The sequence below is a fragment of the Pinus tabuliformis genome, chromosome X, assembly GCF_031772625.1.
Source record: "Pinus tabuliformis cultivar Carrire ecotype Pingquan chromosome X, CPIR1, whole genome shotgun sequence".
NCBI lineage: Eukaryota > Viridiplantae > Streptophyta > Pinopsida > Pinales > Pinaceae > Pinus > Pinus tabuliformis.
In genome coordinates, this window is record NC_142308.1 from 810,331,689 (window position 1) to 810,344,963 (window position 13,275).

Consider the following 13,275-nt stretch of genomic DNA (forward strand, 5'->3'; position numbering starts at 1 on the left):
GATAATTTTCAAAAAAAGTCTCCAGTTGATTTCTTCAGGTGCAGTCATGGTTTCCTTGGCCAAATGCCATGTCGTGCGACCCATGCAAAAGTGCCAAAAAATTTCATCATTTTAGCTAAAAATTCAAAGGGAAAAGTGAAATTCAGTGTTGCATTAAATTAGTGAAAAGTGTCAACATGAAACATTATCAAAGTGGGTTTTGAAGAAGAAAAAATTAAACCCATGACTCCAAGGTCTTTATATACAAGTTTCCACAAGCAACAAAATCATTGTGCACACCAAGGTCATAGAGAAACATAGCAAAGTGATTGAGAGTGCAAGCACGTGTTTGGAGTGAGTTTGGAGTCGTTTTCAGGAGCGCGTCGCACACACAGAGGGGTGCGGTGCATATAGGGAGCATGGCACACAGAGCGCGACCCCGCAATGTAAAATTTAAACGAGCACGCTGCATATACCGAGTGCGGCGCACTGGGTTTGTTGCGCGGCGCACACCCACAGAGGCCCCAAATTGTTCCCAATTGCATCAAATCTTTTGGAATTCCTTCCAATTGCCAGATCTCACAACACCACCTAGTTTCATACCATCATCAAAGGGCAGTCCAAGCACAGTACACATACAACAGTCATGGAATCTGAGCATTCATCGGAGTATGAGATGGAAACACAAAGTGATTCATCCTCGGAATAACAGGCTCCCCAGAGACATCACAAAAGTGGCAAACATGTTAGGGATGAGCCAACTACCCTCACTGAATTGCAGGCATGCCCTCTTGCTATGTCATGTTTCCAACATCTATCATGTTTTGAGTTTTGTCAAAGAGTGGCTAATGTTCGAGTTCATCATGAGTTGGCCCATCTTTTTATGCTTCACCTACATGGAGATCACTCTATCTTGGCTGGTGTCACCTTCACACTGACACCTGAAACTGTCTCATTAGCAACCGACATACCGAATGTTGGAGAACCATGGCACAAGAAACAGAAGGTTGATCGGCAACATTATGAGCCTTAAATTAAGGCCAGTTGCTTGACGTAGCTCACAAGAGTCTTTCCATTCTGATATTTGAAAGATGAATATGCTCCACTCATGAAGTTGATTATGAAGTACTTCAGCTGTGAAGGGAGGTTCTCTTGTCTATATGCCTATCACATCAGGTTGCTCATGCACTTTACCAGGGTATGGATGATGAACATCCCATATTTCATTTGCAATAACATAGAGAGGATGAACACCTTCATGCATCACAAGACCCCTCAACAGCAACTTAACAATGTTTATCACTTTTCTCTTATTAAGATTTGGTGGTTCATCAGCTAGGATTGCAGGGCATTACTTGGGATGATTTCATCTCCCGTGACCTCTTCAGTACTTCACATGTATTATCAGAGGTTAAGCATGAGGGTGAAACTTCTTGTCGGTATGAGCGCCATGAGACTGCTAGTGTGCCGGTTTTCATCACATATCAGAGGGGTACTAGACATTTGTTTGCAGCAGCAAAGCGAGTGTTATCTCCACCCGGGGTGGAAAGGGCCTCGCTTCCGACATCAGCACTACCGGTACATGATAGAGGTAAGGAGCCAATGCATGATGAGGGGCCTTCAGGTGAGCCATCAGGTGAACGAGAGACCGAATTCATTCTCCTTCATGATGATGATAGAGATATAGAACCGACAAGTGCACAACTTAAAGAGATTATCCAGGAGCAGCAAGCAGAGATTCAAGCCTTGTCCCTTGATTTGGAAAGAGCCAAATGGAACATGAAATATTTGGAGTAGAGGAACAAACAGCTGGAGGATTAGCAAGCGATCATGGAGCTACAAAACCTTCGTGAGCATCACCAAGCTGCACAAAGGAGAAGAGTTGAGCTCACGTCATTGGAGAAAGAGATTAATGAGGATCGGGAGGCCAATCTTGAGAGAGTTAACATGCACTTGGAGATGCTAGTAGACAAGGCCGACAAGGACCATGCATTGCTAAGACACATGGCTATCCACTACATGGCACAAAAAAAAGTGTGCAAATCCCGAATTAGGAATTTGAAGGTGAAATTGAGGAAGGCAATCTAGAAGCAAAAGAGGCAAAGGGAGCTCAATCGACTTTATATATTGGCTGAAGCCTCTTTGGCTCAACATAAGACTTGATAAGGAAGCTCCAGCCCAAATTTCAAGAAATTTGGGGCAATTTTGGTCACATGGAAAATTTTTGGTCACAACACAGGTTTTTTCTCCCTGTGGTGCGGCGCTTAGGATTGGGAGCTCCAAATCACAAATGGCTTGCATTTTTGGATTCAGCATGAAAAATCATGCCTTCTGGTGCATGGACAAGAAATTTGGGCATGATTTGAGTCCCCAAGAGGTCAAAAAGACTCAAAACATGACCTCTCTACCCCTATTTTGACGCACAGGAAGCAGTCTTGGGAGAATGAAGTTTTGGATGGGCAAATGAGCACCAAATTTTACACTTGGGTTGGAAAGTAGATAGGCCAGGATTTCCAACAAACACACTTGGGAACAATTTGGACTCCTGAAGGTACCTCAAAATCACCTCCAAAGTGGCGCGACACGTATAGATTTGGGCGCGGTGCATATATACCCAAAAACCAAAATCGCGCCCACTTCGCGAAATTTCGATTCGCGAATTTATCCAAGTGGGCGCGCTCATTTACACTATATTTTTCTCAGAAACTAAGGCAATGTTTAAAAAGCATTTTCACTAAAGGTGGGCTCCTATCCAAGTTGCAAAGGAAGGAGAGCAGTCACTCAAGCCATTTGTCATTTCTGTAACACTGCACCTATAACTAATGGTTGGCTTTCCATTTCCAGTTTGTGATCATTTGAAAAACTCCCCAAATGTGGGTCGTTATATTTCCCAATGGCATAGTATATTTATTGTAAGCAACACTATTTGCAAAGGGTTGGCATTTTTGGGAACTGTGGGTGAGACACCCAGTGACTCACTGTACATTTTGACAGAGAATTAATGAAAGATTGCAGCTCTGGTTCATGAGATTCCTGTGGCGTGAGTTTAGCAAATGTATCTTCTTTATGTTTCATATGTATTTCATTATGTTTGATATTGTCATTCATATTCATTTCTAGTGAAAGTTTTCTAAGTAAAAAGGTAGAATTCAGTGTACTGCTCTGCCTTGGGATAGTTTTCACGTTCTATGTTTTCTTCTGTTGAAAAGGATTCATGTATTTATGCCCTTTTCACACTCTCAAACAATCTCTCCACCTCACATTTTTTCAACTCTAATTGCTAGACTTTCTGCCTGTCTTGCCTCACGAAATAACCTGCGTATTTGAGTTAAATTCTCTGCTCATGCTATTCCTTGACCCCACACATCCCAGAAAACTCAGTTATTCTTCAAACATCTCCATCATATTTATTTACCTAGCCTAAAATCAGTATCCATTTTTGAGTCATCTCAGACCCTATTTTTTATTTTCTTGAGTGTGACCCGGAGAGAGCCCTCTCCTGTTCTGGTAGGGCTAGCTACCAGACTGAGTGTGGTTTGTGGTTACCCTGAATTTTTCCTTCCTTCAGCCTAAGGCAAATTTAGGTGCTAACAGCTAGAGCGAGCAAGCAAAGACATCATCAAACGAGATACACATATTAAGGGGCAGGCGCTCTTAATTGTTTCTAACCTAAGGAAATCTTCCATAGAATGTATCTGTTGTGGATAGACTCATTATCGGGCTAAATGAATTTGTTTGTGTCTACACTTATAATTTTACTTCACCACAAATTGGCGACCATACTAGGGAACCAATCCTTTTGTTTGTCTTGGAATTTATGATTGCGTGTGAACTTTTCTAGTTCCACTTTTTCCCTTTCGTTTTGTTTATTTTCTCCTACTTACTGGCCTAAGTTTGAAATTCATAGTAGCAGATCTGGTCTCTATTTCAATTTTCTTTTTTATTGGCTCCCTCGATCAGTGCGCTTAATCCAATGACAGTCGCGTCGATCAACACGATATGTAGAGGAATAGTCATGTCGACCAGCTTCTAGTGCTTGTTTTCAATTAGGCAGTCACCCTGATGCCTATAAGTGAAGATTAGGGTTTGACCCAAATCTTGGCCAGTGTGTTCTACTCTTATAATTTTGACCCCGTAGGCCTTTTGGACCATTTTCTCCCTGACTAGAAAGCTTCTTTTCATATGGTTTTGTTTGCTTGTTGGCCTATCATCTTTATTCTTGATTGCTTGAGTCATTGGGTGGTCAGTGACACTGGGGCATCTAGTTTGTCGTCTGTTCAACTGTTTGTGAATTTAGTGAGTCTGGCTATAGGTGTACATACTCCTTGCATTTCGTTTCCAGGCCTTTTATGACTTTGACCTCTATTACACAAGTTTGAAAAGTTTTCGTTTGCTTGTCTAAACGTTTCTTTTCCGACATGGATCACGTTGCTTTTCTTGTTGTTGGTAAAGTCAATGCTTCAGTAGTCTGAATGAGCCTCTCTTTTCATGTTTTCATTTTCTTGAAGAGGTTATTGTCTCAAAAACTTTTTCACTGAAGAGTTGTATGCGAAAAGTTCATTTCATTGTTTCATGAAAAAGTATGAAATTCTAGTTTGTTGCATCATTGTGCTGCGATAACCTTCATCACTAAAAAACTAGAATTGCATTGGCATTTGGAAAAGGAAAAGAACTCTTTTGCTTTTGAAAGGACTGTTAGATATGTGCTTGTCAGGAAATTAGGAGTTGGAATGAATTTTTCATTAGTTTATTTTTCGAAAAAGTAAGGTAGTGAAAGATCATTTTGCTTTCAGTTGCTTGGTTGTTTTCATTTGATTGAGTAGTTTCTACCCTCTCTAGTGTAGGCATTTCATCGAATTGAAAGGGTTTTGTCTCATTTAGTTGCATTTAAGTTTTTTCGAGTCGCATCGCTAAGACCTGAAAACTGAAACATAACTCAAGATAAAATTTAAAATGAATTAAATTAACCTAAGGTGAATTTGACATTTAACAATCATATCTAGAAGGTCTAGGCTAGAGACGTATTCTGATGTCTTTAAACCTAGTAGTTGTCGTTAGCTTCGACATTAGAAAATGCTAGTAGGGATTTAACAATGTAAACTTTGAAATGAGAATTATAAACTCAAAACGGGAACTCTGGCTAAAAAACCCCGAAAAAACATAAAAAACAATGCTAAAAACGAAAAGTGTGTATACTGGAACAATGATTTTTTTTTTAGGGTCAATTTTGAACATGTTTTAAAAATGGCAGTGAAAATGAAATTTTCGTGCAAAAAACACCTTGAAAATGAAAAAATGTTGATACTGGAACGATGATTTCTTTTTAGGGTCAATTTTCAACATTTTAAAAAAATGCTAGTAAACCCAAATTTTTATGTGCAAAAAAATAGTTGTTTATGAGGAAAAAAACACACTAATGTTTTTGGTAGAATAAAATTTTTCTTTACTAAGTATAAATTCAACATGTTTTCAACCATAACATTCTAGATACAAAATAAAGGAGCATTTGTCACTTGAGCAACACCTTGACCCCAATTTTTGCTATGGTTCATGATATAATTTAGCCGCACACAATGATCACGTCTATAAGCTAGGTATTGCGGTCGCAGAGGAGCCCCAACCGCCACCACGAGTGCACCTAGGGGTGGGGAGCCTTCTCCCACCCTGCCGATCTCATCAGAGGAAGCATTCCGAAGGTTGCTAACCCATAAAGGGAAGAAACATTTGAACCCAGAAATCCCGAAATTTATCAAAAAATTGGAGGAAATTATTAAGATCACCCAGCCAAAATATCAATCGATAAAAATCGCCTTAGCCCTGGCTGACAAAGGGTTGGTAGGACAATTTATGGGACGTTGGCCCTTTACAAAAACAATAGATGTCTGGATCCAACGCAACTGGAGACCTCAGTTGAAAAACAATGTGATCTGTTATGCTATCGGAAGAGGGTATTTCATATTCGAGTTCACCTCCAAAGAAGATCGAGATCTGGTATTTAGAAACAGTCAGTATTTCATGGGAAATCAAGGTCTATATCTTAATAAATGGACCCCCAACTTCGATCCTTCAGTCAATGTCCCTAAAGAGGTCTCGGTCTGGGTTCGGCTCCCTAATATTCTGATCCATTGCTGGAGCTATCACACCTTGCTGAAGATTGGAAATGGTCTAGGTTGTTTCATTGATAAAGCTAATAACAACGACCAATATACCTGTTCAAGAATCTGTGTGGAAGTTGATCTGGAAGATGGACTACCCGAAGCGGTAAAACTTACAGTCGGAGAATAGCATATCTATCAAAAATTAGATATGAGAAATTTCCTTTCAAATGCAGAACCTGTCATGAACATGGAAACTTCCAATGAAATTGCCCAAAAGCTCCAACAAGGGACAAAGTGGATGAAGAAGGATGGAAAGAGATCAAAAAGGGCAAGGCAATCCCAAAAGCAACTGAGAAGAAAAATTCATGGCCACTAGTGAAGCCCCAGCCTAATCCAAAGGCCAAAGAAGTTCCAAAAGAAGGTTCTTCCTCTAGGGAAAAGGCAAATGCCAATGAGATCCAAGAGGAAGCAGAAGACCTGTCGAAGAAAGTGTAAGAAGCTGAGGAAAAAACAAATCTTCCTCCATCAAAGGATGATCAAGGGGAAAAAGAAGAAAATGAGGAGCACATCCGTCTTTGCTCCGATTCTGGGGGAGAATCAGAAGATGGAGACTCCGAATCAGACAGCTCGCAAGTCACTCCTATCAAGTCAGCCATGGGTCAAAAGTCCAAGAAGAAATAGAGAGAGGAAAAATCTTATCTGGATGTACTCCAAGGCTCTTAGAAAACTCTCAAAGGAATGATGAATACTAGATCTAGGAACAAGCATGGTCAGGATCCAAAAGGAGCCACAACCTCCCAAGCTAGTAAATAATGAAATACTTCTCCTAGAATTGCAGAGGGTTAGGTAGTAGGTTGAAAGAAGAAGCTCTTAAAGACATTGTGAGGATGTACTCACCTGAAATCCTTCTCATCCAGGAGACAAAGCTGGAGGACCTTCTACTCCTCCAAGAAAGCGAATAATTCTGGCACAAAGGCCAAGGGAGAGCTGTCAGTGCTAGAGGCACCTCTGGAGGGATTGCCTCCTTCTGGGACAACTCCAAATATAATTTGATTTATGAAGAATGTTGCCCCCACTGGCTAGTCACTATGCTCCTCCATAAAGAATCTAGCCATCAAGTATGTTCAATCTATATGCTCTGGTCTTACCAGCTGAGAAATTTTTTTTTTGGGACTCGCTCCAGTCCTATCTTTTCTTGCACAATCTAGAAAATATTATTATTGCAGGCGATCTGAATGTTACACTACCTAAAAAAGAGAAAAAGGGGGGCTCGTTGATCAGGGACCCAGCTAGAGAATGGGTTGAAGACCTCATGTTAGGTTTGGATCTAGAGGATATCAAGCCCACATCTAGGAAATTCACCTAGTCCAACAAAAGGATAGGCCCCGTCCACATTGCTACTCGTTTAGACAGATTTTTTGTCTGAACCTCCTTCTTGACATGCGGTCTAATGGCCACCTCTAAAATCTTGCCGTACTACGCCTCTGATCATAAACACATTTTGCTTGAGCTCTCCCTGGATGGAAATATTGGCCCCATTCCCTTTCGATTCAGTCCTCTATGGATACAACAATAAGGTTTCTAGGAGGTGGTCTCTAAGGCCTGGAACTGACAAGTTCAAGGATCCCCTTTCTTTGTGTGGGAAGAAAAATTGAGGGGACTTAAAATAGAGCTCAAGGAGTGGGCTAAGAGGTTGAAAACGCCCACTGCCAAAAGAAAGGACACACATGACAACATAGAAATCCATCAATTAACAATGGAGAAATCCAATGTAACTCAAATCCTTCTTCAGAAAGAAGTAGAGCTGCAAAATGATTTCCATAGAGCAAGTAGGGATGCAGAAGAGTTCTAGAGACAGAAGTCCAAAAATCTTTGGTTACATGCCAGAGACAAAAATACAAGCTACTTCCATAAGAAAGATGAAGCTGGCAAGCACTTCAAAACAGTAAATGAAATTCACTATCAAAACACCGTGGTTAAATATTTTGAAGGCATAAAGAGAGGAGCCCACTCCTTCTTCAAAGATCTTTACTTGGCCCCGGAAGACCCTCCTATCAATTCTCAAGCCTACCCGATTGATATAATTCCTCATTGTGTTCAAGATTCTGATAATATTATGATAACTGCTCCGATCAGTATGAATGAGCTTAAAAAAGCTTTGGATTGCATGGAATCGGATAAAGCTCCTGGCCTTGATGGGTTCACAACAAGGTTCTACCTAACTTGTTGGCCTACAATTAAAATGATCTTCTAATAATGGTCAAGAAATCTTAGACATGTACCAAGATTAGAGGTAGTACCAACTCGGCCTTCCTTGCCTTGATTCCGAAAGATAAGGGCGCCATCGACTTCAACAGATTTCGACCCATATCTTTTTGTAATACAAGTTATAAGCTGGTTACCAAAATAATAGCCAACCGTCTTAAGAAAATTCTGGCGGTCATCATCCCTGAAAACCAAGGAGGATTCATTAAAGGGAGAAAGACTCTTGACAATATTGTGCTGGTGCAAGAAGCAATTCACTCAAGCTATCGTCGAAAAGAGAAAGGTATGGTGATTAAGCTAGATTTGGCAAATGCCTTTGATAGGGTGAGACATGAATTCTTATTTTCTGTGATGGAGAAATTTGGCTTCTCAAAAGCTCTCATAATTTGGGTGAAAGCCTGCATAGCCTCCCCTTGGATAGTGCCATTGGTTAATGGTCGATCAAAAAAATTCTTCCAAGCCTCGATGGGGCTAAGACAAGGTTTCCCATTGTCCTTGCTTCTTTACGCCATTCAAGCTTTGGTGCTCAACTTCCAGCTAGACTACTGTCAACAGATCCAAACACTGCCAGGCCTTAGGATGGCTCTCAATGTTAAAGACATAAATCATGCCCAGTTTACTGATGATACATTATTGCTTGGAGGAGCTTGCATAAATTATGCAAGGTCCTTCAAGAAGGAGCTGGACATTTATAGGGAGGTTTCAGTTAGCAAGATCAACTATCTAAAAAGCATGATCTATGGCTGGAATTGCTCGATTAAGGAATTGACAGACATAGCAAGGCTGTTAGAAATGGAAGGAATCTTGACCTAGGAGTCATTTAAGTATCTCGGGATCCCAATCTTCAAATCAAATCCTAAATTAGGTCACTGGATGCCCCTGCTAGACAAGATAAAACGTAGAATACAAGCTTGGGGAGCCTCATGGTTCCTCTCCAGCCACAGTTTCCAGCATGAAAAAATTACATGACTAAATTAATCAAAATGTCATTATTTGTATATTGAATTAAACATACATTATATCTCTAATTTAATGTTGCATTGTAGATATTCTAAAAAATAAAAGTTATCATAATTAAGACATATAATCCAACAACATAAAAATTACTCATAACTTCTGATTTAACACCATTTGGAAATCAAAATTTTTATTTCAAGATACGATGCAAACATCAATTATACAAAATGTCTTAGAATATTATTCAAAATCACATATTTTCTTGCACACCATCAAAATTCACATCTTCATATGAATTATTGGATGTTGACGAAGATGTTCCATATTCTTCTCTTTCATCAACTAGTGCCCCATCTGAGTCCCCATGCATGCGCACCTTTTCATGTTTCAAAATTCTGCTAAATCTACGACTGGTTTCAACAGACTCCCATCTCAACGTTGTTCCTTCTGGTAACAACCTTTTTAGAATCTCTATCATCTTGAAGCGAAGAGTTCCTCTCTTTGTTAAATTCAAGTCATAAACAAGTATGTCAACATCCTCCAATTTTAAGATGTTTGTGTAGCGGCGATTTATATTTGTACCCTTTCTTTTTCTCTTTCCGCCATTTTTTTTGTCAACTACTATCTCTGGCTTATACACACCATTGAATGGGTGTGTATTTGTGGCATACCAATGTACGTCAACACCTGTAACATCCTCATTTTTTGTAAATACCTTTATAACCTTAGCAACCCTAAATGGATAGCCATTGGGATCTCCATCTGCTAGCACTGGAATCATGCAACCCTCCTTAATATCCTGTACTGAACCCCTGTAAAGGTCTTCCATGGCTTCACGTTGTGCATGAGACCTTCTAGAACCAATATACATCTCTCTTTCCTCCACCTGTGAAGAATTAATAGTACCTTGAGATTGTTGTTGTTCCATAATGTTTATTTCCTCATGTTCATTTGACACATTTTGTGGCCAAATAATGGATTTTTTAAAGGTATATCTTCATTTGTTGTTATTGAAATTATATCACTTTGATTATTGAAAAATGATTCCCACCAAACTAAATCAACAATGTCAAAGTACTCATATGTATATCTAGTACATTTTTTAATTTCTTCTAGGAAATCAGAATAATTTATATCTCTATTCTGTTTGCGTGCATTATGAACTTCACCAACTGATTGCAATAAAAATATTTTTGATGCAAATATTGGATGATCTGGAATGAACTTAAAAAATTCCAAACGTGATGATGGTGCCCATTCTACAGTGAATACTTCTTGCCCCATATTAGTGTTTTCCCATCAATTTTTTTGATACGAAATTGATGTTGGAAACTAATGTCACTAAGTTGTTCAATGCATTTCTCCTCACCATGTGATCGCAAAATAAACCTTTGCATGTCAACAGTTTCTTCCAACACATCAAAAGTAGGCTCTAGCATGTATGATTTCTTAATACATTTAATTAATGATGGCAAGCTCCCAATTTCCTTCCTCCTCAATGTGACTGAAAAATGACTAAGCATCTGATCAATATGGTCATGATTGTTCCCAACAAGAAGGAAACCAACCTTTACCTTCTGAAAAATTCTCAATTCAACAAGCATATTTAGATATCCCAAAACAACCTGATTTTTGTTTTCATGGCAAGTGTTGTCCAATTGTAGATACAAAACTTTAGAAAGGTTACCAGACCAATGAGAAAGAACATAATGAATTATGGTTATTGTCATATTTGCATCATTATGAATATTTGGAGCTGTGAAGTACACACTTGGCAACATTTTCCCATTGAAGACCATACAACCGACCAAGTGATACAGAATAAAATTTTCCTCCTGTAAATTTTTGGGTGTGCGAACAAAATGTGGTAAAAGTGTTTCTTCTGGTCCATACCATCAATTATCAAATCCAAATATTTATTCAGATTATCATAACACTTATTTCGATGCTTGTACAACTTTGTCCTTTCACTTGTTTGTTGTTCATGATGCTCTCGAAGTTCTTTGACAATTGAATCTACACAACATAAAAGAAAGCCATTAAGAAATATGTTTTCATAGTTGATGACTATAAAATTTTAAAAGTTAAAGTTATGAAAGCTTACCGCTTTCTGACCCTTCTCATTTTTCCCCTTTTTATTTAATAGAAGCACATGTATTGTGAATTCCGATTCTTGTCTTCTTAGGAATACGAACATTGTTGAATTCTTTCTTCCATACCTTTCTTAAAATATTGATATATAACAAACCGACCATGTCCCTCAGCACCTTCTGCATATTCTTTGTATAATTTGTAGATTTCTCGTCTTGAAAAATTATCTGGAATATGTATTGTCTCTCTATTTGGCATACACTCTCCATGCTTTGAAAATAAATCTTTCATCCATGACATTGCAGTGTTCGATAATGGCCCAAACTGTAATTTATGACGTACTTCTAAATAAAATGTGGAATCCTTTTCCAAATTTTCTTGGCTTCTCGAGAGACGAAAATTCCCCATCGAATGAAACAATTTGAAAGCCTTTCTATAGATACTAAGTGGACACCATGACACTCCATTCTTTTTAAATTTTTCATCATGCTCTTCATCACTGTTGCTCTCATACTCCATTGGATTAGGACTAAGACGACACTGTGACACTCCATTCTTTTGAAAATTTTCATCATGCTCTTCATCACCACTGCTCTCATAGTCTATAAGATTAGGACTAAGTGGACACCGTGACACTTCATTCTTTTGAAATTCTTCATCATGTTCTTCATCACTGTTGCTTTCATAGTCCATAGGATTAGGACTAAGTGGACATTGTGACACTCTATTTAGTTGAAATTCTTCATCATTGTTGCTATCATAGTCCATTGGATTAGGACTAAGAGGACACTGTGACACTCTATTCTTTTGAAATTTTTCATCATGCTCTTCATCACTGCTACTCTCATAGTCCATAGGATTAGGACTAAGTGGACAACGTGACACTCCATTCTTTTGAAATTCGTCATCATGCTCTTCATCATTGTTGCTCTCATAGTCCATAGGATTCGGACTAAGAGGACACCGTGACACTCCATTATTTTGAAATTCATCATCGTGCTCTTCATTATTGCTGCTTTCATAGTCCATAGGATTAGGACTAAGAGGGCACTGTGACACTCCATTCTTTTGAAAATTTTCATCATGCTTTTCATCATTGTTGCTCTCCGAGTCCTTAGGTTTAGGACTAAGTGGACACCGTGACACTCCATTCTTTTGAAATTTGCCATCATGCTCTTCATCACTGCTGCTCTCATAGTCCATAGGATTAGGACTAAGAAGACATCGTGACACTCCATTCTTTTGAAATTTTTCATCATGCTCTTCATCAATATTTCTCTCATAGTCCTTAGGATTAGGACTAAGTGGACACCGTGACACTCCATTCTTTTGAAATTCGTCATCATGATCTTCATCACTGTTGCTCTCATAGTCCATAGGATTAGGACTAAGTGGACACTGTGACACTCCATTCTTTCGAAATTTGTCATCATGCTCTTCATCAATGCTACTCTCATAGTCCATAGGATTAGGACTAAGAGGACACCATGAAACTCCATTCTTTTGAAAATTTTCATCATGCTCTTCATCACTGTTGCTCCCATAGTCCTTAGGATTAGGACTAATTTGACACCATGAGACTCCATTCTTTTGAAATTCTTCATCACACTTTTCATCACTTTTGCTCTCATTGTCCATAGGATTAGGAATAAGTGGACACCGTGACACTCCATTCTTTTGAAATTCATCATCATGCTCTTCATCACTATTTCTCTCATAGTCCATAGGATTAGGACAAAGTGGACATTGTGACACTCCATTCTTTTGAAATTCTTCATCATGCTCCTCATCACTATTGCTCTCATATTCCTTAGGATTAGGACTAAGTGGAATCCGTGACTCCTTATTTATTTGAAATTCTTCATCCCCTCTTTCATCAGTGCGG

General features: G+C 38.9%; 1 protein-coding gene across 1 annotated transcript; it reads left to right on the forward strand.

Annotated features, from left to right (window-relative positions):
- The first annotated feature begins 8,807 nt into the window (after window positions 1-8,807).
- LOC149142254 (uncharacterized) lies at window positions 8,808-9,155 on the forward strand. Its single transcript, XM_089451434.1, has one exon. The coding sequence runs from the start codon at window positions 8,808-8,810 to the stop codon at window positions 9,153-9,155; it is 348 nt and encodes a 115-aa protein (XP_089307560.1).
- Window positions 9,156-13,275: the final 4,120 nt, after the last annotated feature.